Genomic DNA, 24,293 nt, shown 5'->3' on the forward strand with positions numbered 1-24,293 from the left:
AGAAAAAGATTGTATATATGTGTGTGTCACTGGGTCACCTTGCTGTACAGTAGAAAACAGATAGAACACTGTACACCAGCTAGAATGGAAAAAATAAAAATCATTTAAAATAAAAATGTTAAAAAAGACAAGATTTCACTGGAATGGATAAGCAATGAGGTCCTGCTGTACAGCACAGGGAACCATATCCCGTATCTTGGGATAGAACATGATGGAAGATAATAGAAGAAAGGGAATGCAGAAACAGGCGCAACACTGTCAGTCAACTATGCTTCAATATTAAAAAACGAGATTCAAATTTTTTTTAAAAAGGATAAGATTTCGTTTGGGCTCTGGAGATTAGCACTAGGAGCTCCTGCTCGGGTCACTTCCATGACGCCGCATGGCTCCCTGCCCTCGCCTCTCCTGGGCTGGCTGGGCAGCTCTCTCCTGCCCCCCCGCCCCCGCAGGCCAAACGCCCCAGAGACTTGGGGACCAGCAGGCCTGTTTCTGCACAAGGACCCCTCCAGCCATGGGCTCAGGCTGGTTCAGGGGTCCGCAGTCCTGGCCGGGGCCGCTCTCAGAGCTGGGGCCGGGGGTTGGCCTCGAGCGAGGCCTGGATGAGCCCCACCTTAAACTCCAGTTCTGACCCCCTAAGCTCGCCCCCCCACCCCGAGGCTGGGCCTGGGCATCCCCTGAGGCCAACACTGATGCCACCAGCCTCCCCCACCCCGAAGACCATCCCCAGCGCCTGTCCTGCCCCATCTGACACAGTGAGTCATGGGGAGACCTGGCACACGGGGGGTGAGGCCCAGTGGGAAGGCCCAGCCACCTGCCACAGTGGTGCCTGGCTACGCATCCTCAGACCCTCCCCGCTCCCCGGGCCCCTTCTAGGCCCATGTGCCAAAGGGGACAGGCAGAAAGCGGTGTGCTGAAGCCTTGCTGTGCAGTACACCCGAAAGTGATGGTTCACTGGAGACAGTCGTTACAATAAATGCTAAGGACAAAAACAACCAGCATTTACCGAGCACCTCCTCCAGGCTGTGCCCTGGGCTCAGGGCTTTCCCTGCATCATTTTGCCGCCTTCCTGACCCCATGACACAGGTCCTGTTAGGTCTTCCTGCTTTACAATTGACCCACCCGAGGCTCTGGAAAGAGAGTGAATTGCCAAGGATTCCCTTAGATCAGGCAACTCCGAAACCTGGCCTCCTAACAGCTACTCTCGAACCAGGGCTAACGAGCAGACCCTGGGGCAGGGGGCAGCCTTGACTCAGCATTCAATATGTGCTGGGCTTCCTCTTAATGCAAAATTCAGAACAGCAGGTTCTTATCAGTCCCATTTTCTAGATGGGGACAACTGAGGCTCAGGGGGGCTCACTGACAAGCTCAAAGTCGTAAGGCTGGAAACTGGCATCTGAGCCCAGCAGCCTGACTCGAGTGCACCTTTGCTTTGTGACGCTGGGGCAAGAAACTCAGGTCGCACCGAGGTGGAGGCCCTAACGGTGAGTCTCGAGCCTCCCGAGGCAGAGAAGGAGGGCTGCCACAAGAAGTGGTGAGCTCCCTGTCCCTGCAGGAGATGACAGGAGCACCATAGCATCGGGCACACAGCAGGTGCTCGGTGAAGATGAAGAATGAGTAGGAGAGCGCCGTGGACTTCCCGTGGTTGTTGGGGCTGCCCTCCAGTCCCCCGAGGATTCTCATGCATCCCCCAGCTGATGAGGTCAGGACAAATAAGCACGCTTCCTGTTCTTAGAAGCGGAAGTGATCTTATACCTGGAAAGACCTTGGCTGGAGGCTGGAGGAGGGCCGGGCGCTCGGGCGCTCAGCTGCCTGGCCTCAGTGGCCAGCAGTGCCACTTACTGCTGTGTGACTCTGGGCCCTGGGTGCCAGGTAAACTACAGAACACTCAGTTAAATTTGAATTTCAGAGAAACAAGGGATAGAAGGAAACCCTTGGTGTGAGGTTTTGCCAGGGAAGAGGCAGGAAGGATGGCGGGGGGAGCAGGTCCCGGGCAGCCAGGGTGGACGTGACCAAGGCCTCACTTCAGAAGGAAGAATGGCCCTCCTAGCCTGTGCGTCAGTCTCCTTCCCGGAACTCCAGCTTCCAGGAGGCTCTGCTGCCTCTTCCCCACACTGGGGTTCCATGAAGTGTCTGGGTTGGCCAGAGCCACCTGAATACCTAGAAGCCTATTTTGGTGACAAAATGTGTCAATGAATGACATCCCCAGGCACTGAGAACTGACCAATGAGCGGGGTGGGGACTAGAGGAGAGTGGAGTTGAGGATGCTGCTAAGAGGCTTGTGATTGGTCCCTGAACTGACCAATCAAGGAAGCCTTAAATGAAGGCTGACAGAGGGCTGAAGCCTGGGGCAGCCAGAGACAGAGGGACGTGTCTGGGGTGGGAGAGGGGGCAAAAGCCTGGGAGGGAACACTGAGGCAATCTGAATGGCTTCAGGCTCCTGGGAAATTCTGCCTGTACCTGGGGCTTTCTGAGTTGGTACTGGGTGGGTGGTAGAGGTGTTGATTTCTAGAGTGGAACTCACAGCCACGTCTCTTCCAATTTTTTTCCCCTCTTTGCAGTGGCTTCCAGGCATCTGACTCGTGCACCATGCATTTGGCACCAATGGCAGAGCCTAAGAGGGCCGGGCGCTCGGGTGCTCAGCTGCCTGGCCTCAGTGGCCAGCAGTGCCACTTACTGCTGTGTGACTTTGGGCCCTGGGTGCCAGATAAACTACAGGACACTCAGTTAAATTTGAATTTCAGAGAAACATTTTTCACAAAAAAATTAAGTGTAAGTAGGTCCCATGCAACCTTTGGGAAAGAGGTGACAAGGCTGTTCTTTGTTTATCAGAAATTCACATTTAACAGAGCATATCCTGTAACTTTATTGGCTAAACCTGTCAATGCTCCACAGCCTGGGAACATTTCAAATTCTTCGTACTCCACCCTCCTCATCTTAAAATGGGGATCAGGAGTAAGATGGAACAGGGCAATCCTTACTTTTTTTTTTTTTTGTCTTTTTGTCTTTTGTCTTTTCTAGGGCCACATCCATGGCATATGGAGATTCCCAGTCTAGAGGTCTAATCAGAGCTGTAGCCACCGACCTACGCCAGAGCCACAGCCACGCCAGATCTGAGCAGTGTCTGCGACCTACACCACAGTTCACAGCAATGCCAGATCCTTAACCCACTGAGTGAGGCCAGGGATCGAACCTACAGCCTCATGGTTCCTCGTCGGATTCCTTAAGCACTGAGCCATGATGGGAACTCCGAATCCTTACTTACTTACTTATTCACCATGGCGCCTGGTACATGGTAAACCCTGTGTGAATGGAAGAATGACTATTCATGGCCACAGCTGCCAGGGTAGTGGGTGACGCTCCTGCCCACGGAGAACAGCCCAAAGGGGCTGAGGCTTCTTTCACTTTGCAGCACAGCTGCCCCAAGGACACCTTCATCCCACACCCGAAGCCCCTCCTCCGACCCGCCAGGCTCACGCTAGTTAACGGAAGGAATGGCAGCGACAACCCTACCTGACCCAGGTATTTCTTCCACACGGGTTCTGTGTTGTCAGCGACAAACTCGTTCCAGCCGTGGACCAGCCTGCGCTGCGTGACCGCGAACTCCGACAGGCCGGTCTGTAGATCCACCTGCAGGGCAGATCCAGTGCAAGCTCATGGATGGGCCGATGAGGACCGAGGAGCCCACGTCACAAGAGTCCCACTTTGGAAGCCCGCCCCTTCTGCGATGATCCAGGACAATGGGCCGTCCACGGAGGAGAGGGGACCCGGTCAAAGACCCCAAGCAAAGAGGGGCAGGGAGAGGAGGACGCCATTCAGTTAAGACTGTCCTCTGCCCTCCAGATGCTGCAGGAAAGACAGCCTTGGGGCTACATTTCGAGGATACAATCAGAGATGGACACCTGGAGATACAGATACTTTTGTTTTCATCTTGGGAAAAACGGGCCCGGGGATGTAACAAGGTGCAGCTGCTGTGCAAAACAGGGCGGAGATGCCTCAAAAAAATCCAAAACAGAATCACCATGTGATCCAGCAATCCCACTTCCGGGTATGTACATCAAAAGAATTTGAAGCCGGAGTTCCCGTCGGGGCGCAGTGGTTAACAAATCCGACTAGGAACCATGAGGTTGTGGGGTCAATCCCTGGCCTTGCTCAGTGGGTTAACGATCCGGCGTTGCCGAGAGCTGTGATGTAGGTTGCAGATGCGAGCCGCGGATCTCATGTTGCTGTGGCTCTGGTGTAGGCCGGTGGCTACAGTTCTGACTGGACCCCTAGCCTGGGAATCTCCATATGCCGCGAGAGCAGCCCTAGAAAAGGCAAAAAGACAAAAAAAAAAAAAAAAAAAAAAAAAGAATTTGAAGCCGATCTCAAAGAGATATTTGCACACCATGTCCACAGCAGCATTAGTTATGACAGTCAATTGGAGAAGCAACCCCAGGGTCCATCAGTGGATGGATGGAGAAGCAAAATGTGGTGTGCACACATCAACACACATACACACGCAGGAATATTACTCAGCCTTAAAAAGGAGGGAAATTCTGACACACACTACAACATGGATAAACCTGAAGGACGTTGTGGTACCTGAAAAAAGCCAGTCACAAAGAACAAATACTTCCTGACTGCACTTTTTTTTACATAGTCATTTAATTTTGTGTGTGTGTATTTTTTAAATTATAGTTGATTTATAAGGTTATGCCAATTTCTGCTGCGCAGCAAAGTGACCGAGTCATAATATATATCCGTTCTTTTTGTCATGCAATCATCCATCATGTTCTATCCCAAGAGACTGGATATAGGTCCCTGTATTCCACTTGCTTGAGGTACCCAGAAGAGCTAAATTCATAGGAGGGGAAACAGAAGGCGGGGGGTGCCAGCAGATGGGGGAGTTAGTGTTTGATGGACAAAGAGGGTCAGTTTTGCCACATGGAAAGAACATCAGTCGTACCCCGTGCCAGATACACTTTCAAGCTCTTTATACACTAACATTAAACAAAGCTAATTTGGCGTTCCCATCGCGGCACAGCAGAAACAAATCCAACTAGGAACCATGAAGTTGTGGGTTCGATCCCTGGCCCCGCTCAGTGGGTTAAGGCTCCGGTGTTGCCGTGAGCTGTGGTATAGGTCACAGATGGGGCTCAGATCCTGTGTTGCTGTGGCTGTGGTGGAGGCCGGCAGCTGTAGCTCTGATTCGACCCCTAGCCTGGGAACCTCCATATGCTGTGGGTGTGGCTCTAAAAAAAAAAAAAAGAAAAAGAAAAAATACAGCTAATTTAAGAGTCAATGACTATGTAAGGGAAATTTGTTGCCCTGGTTTCAGCAAAGGCATCACTGGTTTTTGTTTTGTTTTTTAACAAAGTTGATAAGAAAGTTCTACCAGGTGGTGGAGAAAGCTGGATTGATTTCTAGATTCTTCCGAATGGAGAATGAAATCACTACAGCAGAAATTGACAGAACATAGTAAATCGACTATAGTTAAAATAAAATTTTTAGTGAGAAAAACAATGTATATATATATGTGTGTGTGTGTGACTGGGTCACTTTGCTGTGCAGTAGTAGAACACTATAAACCAACTACAACAGAAAAAATAGAAATCATTAAAAATACTTTTTTTTAAATCATGCTCTAGGGAAAAATGTCTCGGCAAGAAAAAAAAGTATTTCCTTCCCTCTCTAAAGACTAACAAGCAGGGCTTGAATTGAGATGGACTTTCAGATTATTCTCAACACGAGTTGGCATGACACACGCATCTTCAGCTTCCTTGAAATTGTGACATGTGACCGTTTCTCGGTGGATTTTTATTTGCTTTCCCAACGTGTGGTGGGCTATGAGTCAACACACAGAGACACACACATCGTGTTTGCTCAGTTTGCTAAGTAAAGATAATTAAGAACAGAAGGCTAGCAAAGGCGGGCAGCCTCAGAGGTAAGCCTCACGCAGTAGGAATGGTTTTTTTGGTTTGGGGCTTTTGTCTTGTCCTGGCTACGAATTCAAATGTGCTTGAGAAACTGGTGAGAGTTCGGAGTCAGTAACTGGAAACAGCACGGATTCTAAAAGATAAAGGGTGTGAAGAGGACAGCGGAGGGGTCTGAGCTTTGATGTTAAGACGCCCGGGACCTAACTTTGGCCGTGATGCTGGGGAAACACGTGGGTCCCCATCAAGAGGCACGTGCACAGAGAGCTGGGAGGGTCCCGGCCGCCAGGACGGGCCTTGATGGTTAGGGTTGTGGCCATCAACGTGGAGCCCATTCCTGGGGGGCCCGGGGGGGGGGGAATCAGAACGATTCAGCAGCAAGAGTCTTTTCTCACAGTGATGCTAAAAACGTATTATAGCACAGAATTCGAAAGCTGTGTTCAGGAGCTGGCGATGCTTTCTCCTTAATCGAAAAACCCTACCACACCTGGCATCACATGCAAATCCCATTCTTACGTAAAATGCTTTGGCCAGATCTTCTCTGTGGCATTTGCTCGCTTCCTTGGGGGGCAGGGCGACAACCGCCTTCTCTTTCTCGATGGCTTTCAGCTCATATTGTTCATCAATCTGTGAAAAAAGAAAGCAAGACTGCTATGAGGCACCCTGGTTTTGTACTGTTATGTATTTTTAAAGGATAATATATACTTATTATACTGGATACTATTATACAGATCTTAAGGGAACGGCTTAAATTTTCCAAACTGACCCATATAACCAGCCTTCAAAGCAAGAACAGTTAGGAGTTCCCGTCGTGACACAGTGGTTAACGAATCTGAATAGGAACCATGAGGTGGTGGGTTCAGTCCCTGGCCTTGCACAGTGGGTTAAGGATCCGGCATAGCCGTGAGCTGTAGTGTAGGTCGCAGACATGGCTTGCATACCTCATTGCTGTGGCTCTGGTGTAGGCCGGCGGCTACAGCTCCAATTAGACCCCTAGCCTGGGAACCTCCATATGCCATGGGAGCGGCCCTAGAAAAGGCAAAAAGACAAAAAAAAAAAAAAAAAAAAAAAAAGCAAGAACAGTTACCAGGGAATTTGGGGTTAATAGATGCAAACTATTGCCTTTGGAATGGATAAGCAATGAGATCCCTCTGTGTAGCACTGGGAACTCTATCTAGTCACTTATGATGGAGCATGATAATGTGAGAAAAAAGAAGGTATACATGTATGTGTGACTGGGTCACCTTGCTGTACAGGGGAAAATTGACAGAACACTGTAACCCAGCTATAATGGAAAAAAAAAATCATTAAAAAAAAAAAAAAAAAAACAGTTACCAGTCCATCTAAAGGGTAATAACTGTCATGAACCCCTGTCACCACAGATTCATTTTGCTGGGATTTGAACTTTGCATAAACGGTAGCATGCCTTACGTACATTTTTGTGTCTGGTTTCTTTCCCTCAAGGTTGTTAGCGAGATGCAGCTGTGATGTTGTGTGTAGTGATGGTTCACTAATTTTCATGGCTACATAGTATTCTACAGAATGCATATATCCTGATATATTTATCACGAGTAAATAAATGTCACGATTTTATATATATCATGATGTATTTATCTCTTCTACTCTTGAGGGAATGTTTACAATTTTGGGCTATTACTGATGCACTTTTTTTTAAAGCAAACTTATTTAACCAAATTGGAACTCAGAAAGCTGACAGAGCAGGGCAACCATGTGCGGATGGAGGATCCTGGACCTTGACCTTCTGGGATTCTCAGTCCTGTAGGCACCATCCTCCAGAGAGGGCCCCCTGATGGTGACTGGTGGTATCACAGCCTGTTCTAGGAGACGTGTTTGGAAGACAACCTAAGGAAAGAGGGGAAGGCAGCCCAGGTCTGGGAAGAGGACGTGAAGCGCCTGGAGGGTGGGGGAGGCCACAGTCACGCGGAGGAGGCCTCAGCATCAGGAAAACACTCTGCTGTCCTGCAAAGCCCTTCCCGGTATTCTGATACCAAGGACATGATAAGCATCTTTTCCTCTTGCATGAGGCTGTTGGGCACTGGGGACGAGGACGGGCAGAGGCACTGGCTGACCTCTTCCTCCAGCTGGAACCGAGATGGCAAACTCCTCTCCCCTTCTTGCCAGTTCCCTTCCCCCACCCACGACCTCCCCAGTGCCTGTTTGCTTAGACACGCCCCGCTAACCACACCCACTGGCCGCGATGGCTCCTCCCTGCGCGAGTGACCAGGAAGCAACCAGGGATGCCACGGAGGCTGGATCCCCTGGCAAACTCTATCCTTAAGTCAACCTTATGTTCTTCCTTGTGCAAGATCCACTCCCTAGAGAAACTTGCATCATGGCCCGAGATGTTGTTTCGGCTCTCCGAAACTTGTTCAGTGGCACTCAAGAAGTGTTCCATCCTTGCTCAAGGGATTGAAGCAAAGCCAGGGATCGAACCCGCAACCTCATGGTTCCTAGTCTGATTCGTTGACCACTGAGCCACAAAGGGAACTCCACACACCCAGTTCACTTTTAATGCAGCATCTCCAGCGTAAATCCAGTCCCCTCTCACTCTCTTCTCTACCTTCCCCCTCTGTCTGTCTGTCTGTCCATCCCTCTGTGACATACATCATACTTAAAACATTTGTATGGACTGCAGTTGCTCCCGGGATAGAACCTCCTGTCTCCAGGATGGCTGCAGCACACCCACATCACATCCACCCTCCATGGCCTCCTGGTCTTGGGCAGGGCGGCAGCACAGCTAGCTAAAAACCTACTGCCCACTGGCCAGTCCTGTGTCTCCCAGGAACAGGTTGCTCTATCCAATGCCCCTGAAGAAGACAGCACACCTCCTAGCTGCCACACCAAACTTTAAATCTGGGGTTCTCGGAGTTCCCATCATGGCTCAATGGTTAACGAATCCAATTAGGAACCATGAGGTTACAGGTTCGATCCCTGGCCTTGCTCAGTGGGTCAAGGATCTGGCGTTGCTGTGACCTGTGGTGTAGGTCGCAGATGCGGCTCGGATCCTGTGTTGCTGTGGCTGTGGTGTAGGCCGGCAGCTGTAGCTCTGATTAGACCCCTAGCCTGGGAACCACCACATGCCACATGTGAGGCCCTAGAAAAGACAAAAAGACAAAAAAAAAAAGGGGGGTTCTCAACCAAGGGCGGTTTGCCCCTGGGGGATTGGCCAGTGTCTGGAGGCATGTTAGGCTGCCATCACTGGGGGCAGGGGCGTCCTGGCATCTAGTGGGTTGAGGCCACACAGGCTGCCAAGCATCCGACGATGCACAGAACAGTCCATCACGATAACGAACGACCTGGAACAGAAATGTCCACTGCGTTGAGGGTGAGAGAGCCTGCGTTGGAGAAGGATGACTGTCCTGTCCTGAGGTCCTCCCAGATGAGTCACCCTCCTCCACCTTCTCAGCGCCCTGGACATCTCCGGGATGGCATGTACACAACTGCCACCTGCATAACAACCAGCAAGTGTCACCTAAATGCTTCTACCTGCTCATGCCGTAGCCATACTGGAAGGTCGGACCAGTGCCTGCTACACAGGGGCCACTCCTGAGCATTCATTCCTCGGCTCCCCAGATGCCAATCCAAGGGCACATGCACCCAGTGCCCCGTATGGACGACTGAATACGCGCTTACAGCCACAGCCCCCGTTTAACCTTATCGGCAACGCTGCGCAGGAGATGGTCCAGTTCCATGGCCAGCGTGTCACCTCGAGCAAGTGAAAACCTCTCTGATGACAAGTTCATCATCTGTAAAATGCTGATGAAGCCTCACCTGCTTTTGTGGCATCAAGTGAGCATGAGCAGAGTGTACAGGGCTTGACACAGCCCAGACCCAACAGGACCTCCCAGTAAGCGCCAGCTGGGTACCTGCCTGGGGGACCAGGCCTTCCACACTCAGTTGGAATAATGATGGTGACGTCACGCAGGCAGGTATGGGAAACTCGAGAGCAGGAAGACACACAGAGCAACAGAAGGAGCACCGAGGCTGGAAGCCCACAGACCTGGGTGCAGCTCCTCCTCTGTCGCTGACCAGCCCTGTAACCAGGGCCAATCGTCTGTCCCAGGCAGTGTGAAGATTAAAAAACCCCAATTCTGGGAGTTCTCATTGTGGCCCAGTGGGTTAAGGATCTGGCATTGCCGCAAGCGGTGGCACAGGCCACCGAAGCGGCTGGGATTTGACCCCCACCCTACTTCCATATGCTGCAGGTGCAGCAATGGAAAATTTTAAAAAAGAGGAAAAAAAGGTAAAAATCCAATTCCGGAGTGCCCTGGTGACATAGAGGGTTAAGGATCCAGAACTGTCACTGCTGTGGCTCGGGTTACAGCTGTGATGTGGGTTCAGTCCCTGGCCTGGGAACTTCTGCATGCCAGGGGTGAGGCCAAAAAGACAAAAAAAAAAAAAAAAAAAAATCCAAACAAAAAAACCCCAACTCCTTAGTTGTGCCTTGCATGTGGCAGGTGCCCTCAGTAAATATTTCACAAAGGACCGGCAGCCTAAAGAATCAGAGGAATTTAGGAGGCGTGGTGACCCCAACCCTGGACTAGCTTCTCTGTGACTTTGTCTTGCTGGTCGTGAGCTTACCTGATGTTCTCTCGGAGGCTGAGGCTTCTACAAGCGGGGTCTGGAAGGTCCCTCAACGCTTGAATCTGTGTGTTTTTATTTTTTATTTTACTTTTCAATTTATATTCATTCATTTTTTGAATCTGCGGCGTTTTTTTTTTTTTTTTTTTTTGTCTTTTTGCTATTTCTTGGGCCGCTCCCGCGGCATATGGAGGTTCCCAGGCTAGGGGTCCAATAGGAGCTGTAGCCACCGGCCTACACCAGAGCCACAGCAACGCGGGATCCGAGCTGCGTCTGCAACCTACACCACAGCTCACGGCAAAGCCAGATCGTTAACCCACTGAGCAAGGGCAGGGACCGGACCCGCAATCTCATGGTTCCCAGTCGGATTCGTTAACCACTGCGCCACGACGGGAACTCCTGAATCTGTGTGTTCTTAATGAACACTGCAACTATGGGAAGGAAAACTGCGAATCTTATTTTTTAAAATCTCCTTTCATTTGCATCTGACACTAGTCTAGAGTCATTTCTCTATATTTTACTTTTCTAAAGGTCCCTCAAGAGATCAAAGGGTAAGCAAAATATGGTCCATCCATACAATGGAATATTATTCAGTATTTAAAAGCAAGGGAGGGAGTTCCCATTGTGGCACAGCATGTTGAGAATCTGACTACAGTGGCTCAGGTCACTACAGAGGTATAGGTTCAATCCCCAACCCAGTGCCGTGGGTTAAAGGATCGTGTGTTGCTGCAGCTACCGCGTAGGTCGCTGCTGTGACTTGGGTTCAGTCCCTGGCCCTGGAACTTCCATATGCTGCAGGTGCAGCCCTAAAATAAATTAAATAAATAAATAAGGGAGTTTTGACATGTGCTACATCATGGGTGAAGCTTAAGGACACTGTGCTCTGAGAAATACACCAGTCACCAAAGGTCAAACACTGCAATGTTTGACTTATGTGTGGTACCTAGAAGAGACCCATTCACAGAGACAGGAAGTAGACTGGGGGTTCCTGGGGGAGCGGGGAGAGAATGAGGGGTTAGTGTTTAATGGGGACAGCGTTTCAGTTGGAGACAGTGAAAATGTTCTGGAAACGGATGGCGGTGGTGACTGGACAACCACGTGAAGGTCCTGAAAGCCACTGAACCATGCACTTAAATACAGCTAAGATAGTAAATATTATATTACCTTCATTTTGACACACACACATACACACCCAGAGCAAGAAAAAGCAAAAGGATCAAAGGAACCCACCCCCTCTGCCTGTGCAGGTCAAGACTAGCAGGAACTCCCAGTCTGTCCAAGCTCCTGTCCCTGGGAGCCAGCCAAGGGGCTGAAAGAGGCTTGTGTGGTTAAGGGGAGGGGCCAGGAAGGCAGCCTGGATGCGGAGGATCTGGCCGGAGACTCCCTCACCCCAGGTGTGTTCCGTGACCATGACCGTGGCTGTGGGGACAGTCTGAGCCCAAAGTGGGAGGGCACCTGGCCTCCAGCTAGGTTCTGAAACGAAAGCCACTCTCAGGCATGTGAATGAGAGAAATGAAAGTAGAGCATCAAAGAGATCCATGTTTGTGGGTCTTCATAGCAGTATGATTCACAACAGCCCCAAGGTCCACCCGCCGGTGACGGATAAACCAGATGTGCACTATCCATACAGCGGAGTATTATTCAGCCACAAAAAAGGATGAAGGGCTCATGCATGCTGTGCTATGAGTTGAATTGTGTCCTCCAAAAAAGATCTGATATGGAAGCAACCTAAGTATCCACTCAGTAGATGAATGGGTAAAGAAGATGTGTATATATCTGTGTGTATACACATAACATATGTGTATACACACAACATATGCGTACACACAAGACACACACACACAACCTATGTATGCAATGTGTATGTTTATACATAATGTATACATATATACAAGTGAATATTATTCACCCATCAAAAAGGCTGGAGACCTGCCATTTGCAACAACTCGGACGGACCTAAAGGGTATTACGCTACATGTAATAAGTCAGAGAGACAAATACTATATGACATCACTTACATGTGGCCTCTAAAAAATAAAACAAATGAACAAACACAATAAAAGTGAAACAGAGTCACAGACACAGAGAATAAACAAGAGGTTGCCAGTGGGCGAGGGATGCGGGGATGAGAGGAGTGGGTGTGGGAGAGTAAGAGGTGCAAACTTCCAGCTGCAGAACAAACGCATCACAGGGATGACAGGTACAATGTGAAGAATACAGACAATACTTCAGTCATGTCTTTGTTTGGTGACACATTGTAACTAGACTTATCCTCGTGATCATTTTGAAATACACAGAACTATCGAATCACTATGTTGTACACTGGAACTAACTCAGCGTTGCAGGCCAATTAACGTCAAAAAACTCGGAGGAAAAGAGATTAAATTTATGGTTACCAGTGGTAGGGGAGGGAGAATTGGATGAAGGCAGTCACAACGTACCAATTTCCAATGATAAGATAAGTAAGGACCAGGCATGTAATTTACAACATGATACATACAATTAACACGGATGAATGGGCGTTCCCATTGTGGCTCAGAGGCAAGGAACCCAACTAGCATCCGTGAGGATATGGGTTCGATCCCTGGCCTTGCTCAGTGGATTAAGGGTCCGGCATTGCTGTGAGCTATGGTGTAGGTTGCAGCTGTGATTTGGATTCCATGTTGTTATGGCTGTGGTGGAAGCTGGCAGCTATAGCTCTGACTCGACCCCTAGCCTGGGAACTTCCGTATGCCGCAAGTGCAGCTCTAAAAAGCAAAGCAGAGCAAAACCAAACCAAAAAACCACAAAACAACAACAACACCCCCCCACAGAAAGCCCCCAAACACAAAACCCCCCACTGATGCATGTTCTCTGTGAATGTTGCTAGGAAGGTAACTCCTAAGAGTTCTCACCACAGGAACAGCTACGAGCTGATGGGTGTTCACTATGCTTATTGTGTCATCACTTCGTGATGAGGGTGAGTGAAATCGCCACGCTGCTCGCTTTGAACACACACAGGGCTGTGTGTCAATTACATCTCAATAAAACCCGAAGGGAGGAAAAAGCGATCTTGAAGTCCCAACCCCATTTCTCCGAACGTGACCTCATTCAGAGACAGGATCTTTATAGAGGCAGCCAAGTGACAGTGACGTCACTGGGGGGGGCCCTAATCGAGTGTGACTGATGCTCTCATGAGAAGGCGATCTGGACCCAGAGACAGAGGCGCCCAGAGGAGCCCATGTGAATGGAGCGGAGCCTCTGCCAGCCCGGGCACCAGAGGCTAAGAGAAAGGCACAGAACAGTCTCACCTGGAGCCTCTAGAGAGAGCCAGGCCCTACCTGGACCTTGCACTTCTGGCCTCCAGAACTGCGCAAGATAAACATCTGGTTGGGGTTGGGGGAAGGTTAGTTGTTTGTTTTCTCTCTCTCTTTTTTTTTAATGGCCATACCTGCGACATATGGAAGTTTCCAGGCTAGGGGTCACATTAGAACCGAAGCTGCCGGCCTACACCACAGCCACAGCAACGCGGTATCTAAGCTGAGTCTGCCACCCACGCCACAGCTCACGGCAACGCCGGATCCTTAACCCACTGAGCGAGGCCAGGGATGGAACCTGCATCCTCACAGATAGTATGTCCCGTTCTTAACCTGCTGAGCAGGAACACTGGGAAGTGGGAGGGGGTGTCTGTCTGTTTGCTTTGGCTGTGCCTCCAGCAGGTGGAAGTTCCCAGCTAGGGACCGAACCAGAGCCACAGCAGTGACAACACCGGATCCTTAACCGCCAGGCCACGAGGGAAGTAAATTTCTGGTCTTAAGCCACCATCTTTTTGGGGCTTTGTCAGCAGCCCTAGGAAGCCACGACATTCTCCAACACAGATGAAGCTCAAAAACCTCGTCTCGAGTGAAGGAAGCCAGCCAAAAACAGCCACGTAGCACATGATGCGGTTTTTATAAAATGTCCAGAATAGGCAACGCATAGAGAAAGTCAAAGAGCGACTGCCAGAGGCTGGGGGTGGGGGAGCAACCGCTGATGGGTGTGAAGTTTCTTTAAGGGGCGACCAAAATGTTAAGAGCCCTCCACCAGGGGTGCCACGACAAGCAGAGGTCACACGACGTTAGGGCTGTGCTCAGGGATGACACTGAACTGTTCGCTTTTCTTATTATTGGCCACGCCTGCAGCATGTGGAAGTGCCCAGGCCAGGGGTCGAACCCTCACCACACCAGACACCTGAGCTGACCCCAGACACTGCAGTGACAATGCCAGATCCTTAAGCCGCTTTACAAGGGAATTATGGAACTGGTCACTTTAAAACAGTGAATTTTATGTTATGCGAATTTCAACTCCCTTAAAAAATTTTTTTAAAGAAATTTTAGTCCCCTTTGTGGCACAGCAGGTTAAGGATCTGGTGTTGCTGCTGTGGCATGGGTTCAATCCCTGTCCCAGGAACTTTTACAAGCTAGGGCTCAGCGAGAAAAAAAAAAAAAAGGAATTTTAAAAAGCTGCTTCGACTGGAACTCCCTCCATAACTGTGATCCGGGTTCCCCACTCGCTCCTGGGTGCCCATCTCAGACCTCCCCCAACCCCCCACCATCCCCTACACCAGCTGGTCCACACTGCCCCCTCACCAATTTCGGTGTGCTGTTTCATGCACCCCTAAGCTCCTTCCTGGGCTCCAGGTTGGCGATCCACGCACCTTCTCCTCGCACTCCCCACGATCGACCTTAGGAAGGAGCCGTCTACACCGGGGGGCTCTGCTTTCTCACCTCCTCTCCACTTCCCGACCCACTTACACAGGGGCCCTGGTCCCTCCTGTGCTCCCAGGCTGCTGAGGCAGGGGGCGTGGGGCCGGGGCCCAGGCTGGCATCAGCAGGGGCTCGCCCCGTCTCACTGCAGGGGTGCCATCCTCAGAAGGCTGAGCCCTGGCATCCAGACGGAGCCCTCGTCCCCGACCCCCTGCATGTGGCTGCTGGCACAGCCCTCACCCCCTCAAGGACACCTGCCTTATAGACTCTCTGCTTTGAATCACAGCCTGTTCCTTCCCTAGTAGAAGAGGTGCAGTGTGACTGGGGTCCGGCCCCCTCTGGGGCACCTCTGAATCCTGTCACACTGGGTTTGGGGGAACCCTGCCTCCCTTCTCCTCTGTGTCTCCTGTTCTTTTAATTTTTATTTATTTATTTTTTGTCTTTTTAGGGCCCTGTGGCACATGGAGGTTCCCAGGCTAGGGGTCCAATCAGAGCTGTAGCCCCAGTCTACACCACAGCCACCAACTTGGGATCCGAGTCACGTCCACGACCTACACCACAGCTCAGCTCAGGACAACGCCAGAACCTTAACCCACTGAGCAAGGCCAGGGATCGAACCGGCGTCCTCAGGGATCCTAGTCGGGTTTGTTAACCACTGAGCCACCATGGGAACTCCTCTGTCTCCTTTTTCAGTAAGTTGTTTTCTAATAAGTAAAACTCCCGTAAAATAAAATGACTTGCCTGAAAGCGTACAATTCAGTGACCTCTAGAACATTCCCAGTGTTGGGCCATCACTGCGCCTACCTAGTTCCATCACCCCAAAAGGAGACCCTGTACCCATTAGCAGTCACACCCACCCCTCGCCCAGCTTCTGGCAACCTCCAATCTGCAGGCCGCCTCTACAGATGCACCAGCTCCGCAGATTTCATGTCAAGAGCTCCAGACAACATGTGACCTTCTGTGCCTCCTTTGGGACCCCCAAGGGACTGTCTGCCCTTGGACAGCCCCACACTGGCGATGAGTGGAGGCTTCCTGAGCCCCGAGGAAATAGCCTTAGAGAACCTTCACCAAGCCAGACAGGGTGTGCGGAGACTGCACTGGGCGGCGGCGTCCAAGGGACCCAAGGCCAACACAGCATCGCTGAAAGAGGAGCCAGCAGAGCCAGCGACTACGTGGCACCTGGGGCTGAACCCCGCCTCCTCTGAGCTGGAGCCCAGGTCTCTGCCTCCCGTCTGGCTTATGGGCACGCAGCTCATCTCAAACACGGAGTTAGACCCCGGTGTTTAAAGGGTTTCCGCAAACACTTGTTTCTATAAGGTATTTGCTCAAAACCTCCCCCATGCCTGTGTAAAGAGTTCGTGCAAACATTTATTTCTATAACGTATTTGTTCAGAACCTCCCCCGTGCCTCAGTCTCCCGGAATGTGGGGGTTCTAACACCAGGGACTCCGTAAGCCTGCCGTGGGCTAACAGGAAACCAGGGACACACAGTCCAGCGCTTGGGGACAGCTGGGGGGAGGGGCTGGCTCCTTCTCCAGCAGCTGTGAACTGGGGGAGAGAGGGCGGGTTCCAAAAGGGCTGCCAGATTTAGCCAAAAAAGAAAAGAGAGAGAGAGACAGGACGTCCAGCTAGCTCCGAAATCCAGATAAACAATGAATCATTTTTCAGGGCACGTACTGGGCAAACACTGCACAGGACCCGTGTACACTAGAAAGTGATTCACTGTTTAGCTGGAATTCAAATGCAGATTCTCAGGCCGTGTCCTAGACCGAATGCCTCAGAAGCCGTGGGTGGGCCCTGCAGTCTGTGTTTTAACACGTTCTCCAGAGGGTTCTGATGCACGTCAGAGCTGGGGGCCCCCTGGGATCTTATAAGAATACGCCTGCCTCAGCCTATCCCCAGGCCAGCTGAGGAGCGGGGACCCCAGTCATCAGCTGCCCCAAAGGCCCGGCTGATTCTCTACGTGGCCAGAGCCAAGTGGAGGGCGCCTGGCTGGGAGATGCACTCAGTCCCGAGGGCTGTTTTCAAGGCACTGCCATCGTGGAGGAGAGATGAGGCTGTCACCAACGAGCCAAGTGCTAGGTGGCAAGTGTCAGGGCCCCAGGGGAGCCCTGGGAGGCCAGGCAGGGAGCATTCTTCTGTTTCCTGGGGAGGGATGGGGGTGAGGCCTGAGGCAGCAGGGACCCCAAGACATTCTAGGAGACTTGAACCCTGGAGGCCAGACCTCTGACCTCTGGGACTGTAAGAGAATAAATCTGTATGTTTTAAGCCACCAACTTGGTCATTTGTTACTGCAGCCCAAGGAAACTGACACACCATCCATCCATCCATCCACCCACCCACCAGCATTGTGGGAAGGAACCCAGCTCTCCGAGCTCCCAGACTCCCAGTCACCCATGCCCAGAACACTGTGCCACTTGTCTGCCGCCAACATTGGACTGCGACCCCCACCAGGCAGGAGCTGGTCCTGTTCAATTGACACCCAAATGCTCACACAGTGCTTGGCAAATAGAAGGTGCTCTGAAGTGTTTCTGGGAGGGGAGAGAGGAGGGAAGATGGGGCCTGGAGCTGTGCTGCCTGGAAGGGCTGGATGCTCCGGGGCCGGGAACAGCAGTGGCAGGTGGTTGCCAGGGGCAACTGCAGATACAGATGGCCTACGGGGGCTGCTGTGAGAAGGTGCAGTCATGGGTTACAGACCCCGGTTCTTCGAAGCCCACTGCTGCCCATGGCGGGGGCTGAGCCACACGGTGGCCAGGGCAGCTGGTCCACGTCCTCAGAGAGTCCTCTCTCACCCAACAACCCTGTGCCTGTCCGTCATCTGTTCCCCAACTGCCTCCTGCGCACAAGGAACTCTGCCTGGTGCCTCAGGAAGGCAGATGTGGCACCTGCCCTGATCCAGAACCTACATGAGCAAGTCCATTTACGAGATGATAGGACAAGCAGGAATGAAAGAAACCACTGAAGGACTAGAAGGAACCACGGACTACGTTAAAAAAAAAAAATTCACAGTGAGAAAGGACTTTCTGAGTGCCAAAATGTAGCCAGCAACCAGGAAGGAAAAGACCAATAACCTCACGACACAAAACCAAGGGGGTCCTCTCTAAGGACCACCTCATGCAAAGCCCGGAGGTCAAAACCATGCTGGGCACATCTCTGCAGCTTCTAACAGGGATGAAGAAGAATCCCCCCAACAAATGAAGCGTTCTTACTCACAAAGAAGGGAAAAGACCATAAGCTCAGGCTTTCTTTCCTTTTCTTTTTTTAAATGGTTAAAGCATATAAACTAAGAGTTCACAGAAAGGGAATAATGCTCAATAACTTTGAAACACGAAAAGATAAACTCACTTAAAATCAGAGATGCACATTAAAAAGATTCCAGTCCACCACCCCTTCCCTATCTGATAGGTCCGTTTCCAGAAGTTAGTACCAGGCGGTGCTGGGGACGGTTTGGAGGGGTGGGTGAATCGGGACAGGCCCCACTGGAGGGCAATTGGCAGCATCAAAGTTGGCAACAGACCCGCTCAAGTCCTTTCTTTTTCAGATTTACTCACTGCAGAATGGCATCTGATCAAAGTCATCCATTGCAATATAGCTTTTAACTAAGTACTGGAAGCAACACACGGGCCACTAATAAAGGACAGGTTCAATTAATTTTAGTAGCTCCATAACGTGAAACGTGGTGCTGCCATTAAAACAAGGTCATCAACATTTTCATTTACCTTTACAGAAAGTGTAGACGCATATGGTGGTACATCCTCCATACAGGCATGTGCACAAATCCTGTGCGTACCTGCATGCCTTTGTGCCTATGTGGACACCTGAGTAAGCCCGTCACCTGCAGTGGGAAACCTCTCCAGCTCCCAGGGGCTCCCTTGTGCCCTCTCCCAGCTGATGCACCCCCCCCAAAGATGGCCAACATATAGACTGCTATCGACATGGGTTTGTTCTGCCTGTTGGGCTTTTTTTATTTTATTTTTTTGGCTGTGCCTGCAGCAGGCAGAAGTTCCCAGGCCAGGGATGGAACCCATGCCACAGCAATGACAACCCTAGATCCTTAACCCAGTAGGCCACCAGGGAACTCCTGTGCTGGCCATCTTGGAACTCCATATAAAGGAAATTGTACACATATTCTTGCATCTGGCTTCTCTTTCTCATCTTAGCAAGACTCATCCAGGGTAATCTAAAATATGGCACAGATGCACCCATCTATAGAACAGAAACAGTCTCACAGACATGGAGAGAGGACTTGTGGTTGCTGAGGAGGAGGGAGGGGGAGGGACTAGGAGTTTGGGGTTAATCGATGCAAACTATTATATTTAGAATGGATGAGCAATGGGGTCCTTGCGGTATAGCACAGGGAACTACATCCAATCACTTGCGATAGAACATGATGGAAGCTCATGTGATAAGAATGTATATAGAGGTATGACAGGGTCGCTTTGCTGTACAGCAGAAATTGACAGAACTTTGTCAATCAACTATAATTTCAAACATTTTTAAAAAAGATTTATCCAGGTTGTTTCATGCACCGACATTACTGGCTTGGGTTGCTGTGTAGTACATTTCCAGGATACGCACCATGCACGTAACTCTTTGCATGTCGTTGGGCAACTAGGTTGTGCCCAGTTTAGACTCTTTACCTAATGCTGCTGGGACCTTAGGTCCAAGTCTTTAGCAGACGAAAGCCCTCATTTCTCCTGGGTACAGGCCTAGAAGCGGGCTGTAGGGGCACAGCATATACATGTCTTTAGTGACAGTCCGCACTGCCAGTTTTCCCAGTGGTGGTCCATTAGCCATCGATTGGGAAAGAAAAAAGGTGCACTGTACGGCAAGCCACACTTTAGCCTACGTCCAACTCAAAGGAGAGGAGTAGGGATTTATTAGTATAATCAGGGAAGCCACACAGACCAGGGGTTGAGGTGTTTTGGGGCTGGCAACCGGGTGGTGGAAAGAGAGGCAGTGAGAAAAATCCCTTTTGTACCTTCTTGAATCTTTTTTCTTTCTTTTTTAGGGCCACACCTGCAGCATATGGAGGTTCCCAGGCTAGGGGTTGAAACCAGAGCTGCAGCTGCCAGCCTACACCACAGCCACAGCAACACAGGATCCGAGCTGCGTCTGCGACCTATACCACAGCTCGCAGCAACACCAGATCCTTAATAGGGATTAAAGCAGGGATCGAACCCACATCCTCATGGATACTAGTTTGGTTTGTAACCAGCCGAGCCACAACGGGAATTCCCCCTCTTGAATCATGAACCTTGAGTAAGAATTGCTGATTCCAAGCCTGGGCGCTGGACTGGTGCCGGAGGGGAGGGGGATTCCTAGGGCCGGGGGGTGTGAGATGTTAATTCGGGTTGGAGGACAGAGGCTGGGGCCAGAGGAAGCCCTGAGGAGGCCAGCAGGGCTGGGGCGCACAGAGCAACAGGGGACTGAGATCCTGGGGCAAGATCAATGCAAATGAACTCAAGAGGGCCTGTCCACGACTTTTCAATTTTGAGGGAAAATCCTAAGCACAGAAACTGGGTGGAGGGAGCACCCCCGGGCTCCCCTCTCACTGATCTGGGCTCTCACTCTAGTTCCCCAGCCTCTAGCTGTGCAACCCTCAGCAAATCCCTTGATTTCTCTGAACCTCAGTTTTCTGCTCTGGACAATGGGAATGATGCTGCCACATACTAAAAACTGCCGAGGCCGGGGTTCTTAAAGCCCCACCTTAGGTCAAGATGGATTTCAGAGGTGGTTTTCAGTCCCTAAATCCCATCTAGGCAGTGCTGGTGGTCTGCATGTGAGTGGGAGGGTGGTGGGACCCTAGACAACAAAGATCTAACAATAGGAGGAAATGAGATCCTCAGAGTGTGTATCTTGCTGGGGGGGGTGGGGGTGGGGGTGGGGGCAGTGCAGTCAGGGGTCAAGAGAGAAGGTGGCTGAGCTAGGAGGGGGCCAATGGGATTGGGGTCAACAGGTGGTTGGCAAGGTGAGGAGCTGGGTTACACAAGGGAGGTTGTGCAATAGGTAAACAGGCGAAAGACAATGGGAGCTGGCAGGCTTACTGTTGGTGAAGGGAGTTATACAAAGAGCCAGCACCAACCCTGGTATTCACTGCATTGAAATCTATGGTCAAATACACAAAAAATACATATGTATAGACATACACACAGGTATAAAACTCAGTATGGATCTAACAGTGTATGCACACACACACACTTGCGCTGAGAGGGCCCAGGGGCCAGGGTACCCCAGGACCTTGAGCACCCATCCCACCAGGTCTTGATTTCTAAATACCCTTCTTCCGGTAAAAAGAGCCAAGGCTCCTGGGAGAAATGACCGTGGTGGGGAAGCTTCTTAATGAGCCTGCAATTTCTTCTTATGCAAGAAAGTGGGCAGGAGCTCAAAGGATGAGGGAAAAATGTCCAGAGGGCACCAAAAACTCGCCATGACAAGGGGCTTCTATTGGTCAAACCTGGGACAAGCTGAGCATCAAAATAAAAAATGACGTTAATGAATTTTAACCCCCTAATTCAATCGGAACCCCTGAATTCATACTGATATGTGTGGGAATATGTCAGTGACCACACCAGTGGGGGAAGGGCAGGTCTTCCCAACACCAGAGCGCCAAGCCATGCGGGAGGGAGGATGATGGAATCAGAGAACCGCCGATTAGCAAACATGCAAACATCGTAAAAGTAACTGATTCAGGCAAGGGTCACCAACGGAAGCTAAAACTGAGCGAAAATGGGGTGAGAAACAGGCTACTGACACAGTCTCAACATGATGCCTCATAAAATACTGATTAATTGCAACGGGGAAAACAGTAACTTTATAGAAGAGCAATCTGGCCAGTAGGGGTAGAGAATTCAAGCACAGAATTCAGGCAGACCCGGGTCCAAAGTCCTAGGAGAGCTGTGTGGACCCAGGCAAGCTCCTTCACTTTCTAAGCCTCAGATCACCACAGAGGGCTTGTAAGGGTTCAGAACAACCCAGTGCCATAACCACAGACATTCAGTGGAACGGGGTTCTAAAAATTAAAGACACAAGCTGAACGCCCATCGGTTGGGGAGGGGGGTTAAATAGACACGCCTGCACAGCCCGTTGGAAGAGAATGTGCTAGACGGGTACGTAGCGCAGCTATGTGGGGAGGGCAGAGGAGTTGAGGACCCTCAATATGCAAAAAAAAAAAAAGGACACTTAGGCAGTTGCTTATAAATAATAGTAACTATTGTGATCAGGTGCTGCTCTGAGTACGTCATGTGTATTAAGTCATTCCAAGAGATTTCTGATGTGGGTGCACCTATGGCCCCATTGTACAGAGAAGAAAACTGAGGCACCAAAGAATTCAGCAGTTTGCTCAAGGCCTTCAGTGGCAAGTGGCAGAACTAGACTTGGCATCCAGGTAGCTGGTGCTGCAGCCGCTCGTGCTCCCCACCACGGCCTTTCTAGAACTGCACAGAAAGGGGGCCAGGACCTCCCAAGGGAACGATCATCCGATTAGCTGTAGCACATCATCAGATGACTGCAGACTGAGGAGCTGCAGAGGCACTTCCCTCTGCCTGGCACTGAGGAGGAAGGTGAAATCGAAGAAGTGGGGGCGTGAAGGAGGAATTTCAGACTGTGCAAATCTTTACCGGGGTTTATGAGAATAAAACACTTAAGTCAAATTTTGAAAGGGAACAGGAAAAAAAAAAAGGGCCAAAGAGGGAGGGAAATAAAGAAAAAAATGTGTAGTTCCTGGTTCATAAAAGACAGTGGGAAAACAGCAGCTAACATCAGCTTAAGTCAAGGATAAAGGCAGGTGAAAACTGTCACTCAAATTTCAATATGTTGGTATATGGGGGACAGAGGGACAGAGAGAGAGAGAGGGGCAGCCCTGTGGGGTGATTTCTGAACTTGGAGATGAGGTGCTGCTGAAAGAGACTAGCTATCTGCAGAATGTCCTGGGCAGAGAGGCACCTGCAGGATCAGAGGAGGGAGGCCATGCTCCAAGGTGTGCCTGAAATGTGGCCCGTGGAAAAGATGAAAATGAGAATGTGCAGCTCGTGTGCCAATCTCAGTTCTCCAAGTCCCCACCAGCGCCTTCAGGAAGTCTCCCTGGATTGCACCCAGACTGCCGCAGTAGCATCGCCACAGGCTAGAGGCTTCTTCTTTTTCCTGGCTGCACCTGCAGCATATGGAAGCTCCCATGCTAAGGGTCAAAATGGGGCTGTGGCTGCGGTCTACACCACAGCTCATGGTAACAGGATCCAAGATGCATCCACAAACGACACCGCAGCTTGCAGCGATGACGCCAGATCCTTAATCCACTGAGTGAGGCCAGGAATTGAATCCAAATCCTCATGGATACTATGGTGGGTTCTTAACCCGCTGAACCACAATGGGAACTCCCCCAACCCCTTTCTTACATGCGCTGCTTCCCTTCTCGGGACTTAGCCGAGTCTGTACTTCTATACTCATCAGTATCATTACTTGGTGACTCTGCCCCACTTGGTGAGATGGGTGTTCTACTCACTGAAAGGGTCTGGCGTCTGGAGAACGGGAGAAAAGCAGTGGTTCTCAAACTCAAGTGAACACAGGAACCGCCGAGGGCTGGTTACAACTCAGACCATGTTTGGGGAACAGCTGATCTCAAGGAGCCACAAAAGGATGTGAAGGTCAAAAGAAGGCTGTGCAGAGGCTGGAGAGGAGGAAACCAAACAGCAAGAACTTTCTGGTGTCGGCAGCTGCGGCCTCACACCAGGACACCCTCCAGGGCTCAGCAGGCACCTGCTGCAGGCAGCGCCCTGCTGGCACCTTCCCCAAATTCTTAGTCATTCTGCTCGCAAGGGCCTCACATTTTCTTCTTGCAAATTATGGGCGGTTTTTTTGGTCTTTTTAGGGCCACGCCCGCAGCATATGGAGGTTCCCAGGCAAGGGGTCAAACTGGAGCTGTAGCCTCTGGGCTACACCACAGCCACAGCAAAGCCAGATCTGAGCTGCATCTGTGACCTACACCACAGCTCACGGCAACACCGGGTCTTAACCCACAGAGTGAGGCCAGGAATTGAACCTGCCTCCTCACGGATGCT

The 24,293-nt window shown here is 50.7% G+C and overlaps 1 protein-coding gene across 8 annotated transcripts in view; it reads right to left on the reverse strand.

Annotated features, from left to right (window-relative positions):
- Positions 1-24,293, reverse strand: part of ATP2C2 (ATPase secretory pathway Ca2+ transporting 2) — an 83,013-nt gene that overhangs the window by 52,576 nt on the left and 6,144 nt on the right. For all 8 annotated transcript variants that reach the window (XR_014805329.1, XR_002344471.2, XR_014805327.1 and 5 more), the window contains exons 2-3: positions 6,429-6,539; positions 3,511-3,627 (exon numbers count right to left, since the gene is read on the reverse strand). Coding sequence is in view for 3 of the 8 variants with exons in the window: in XM_084959415.1 (XP_084815541.1) it covers positions 3,511-3,627; positions 6,429-6,539 (228 nt within the window). In the remaining 5 variants the exon portion in view is untranslated. The remainder of the gene's footprint in view (positions 1-3,510; positions 3,628-6,428; positions 6,540-24,293) is intronic.

The sequence above is a fragment of the Sus scrofa genome, chromosome 6, assembly GCF_054392235.1.
Source record: "Sus scrofa isolate SSC_HxYL_T2T_F1_AM1 chromosome 6, Sscrofa_HxYL_maternal_Yorkshire_Landrace_v2.0, whole genome shotgun sequence".
Taxonomy (NCBI): domain Eukaryota; kingdom Metazoa; phylum Chordata; class Mammalia; order Artiodactyla; family Suidae; genus Sus; species Sus scrofa.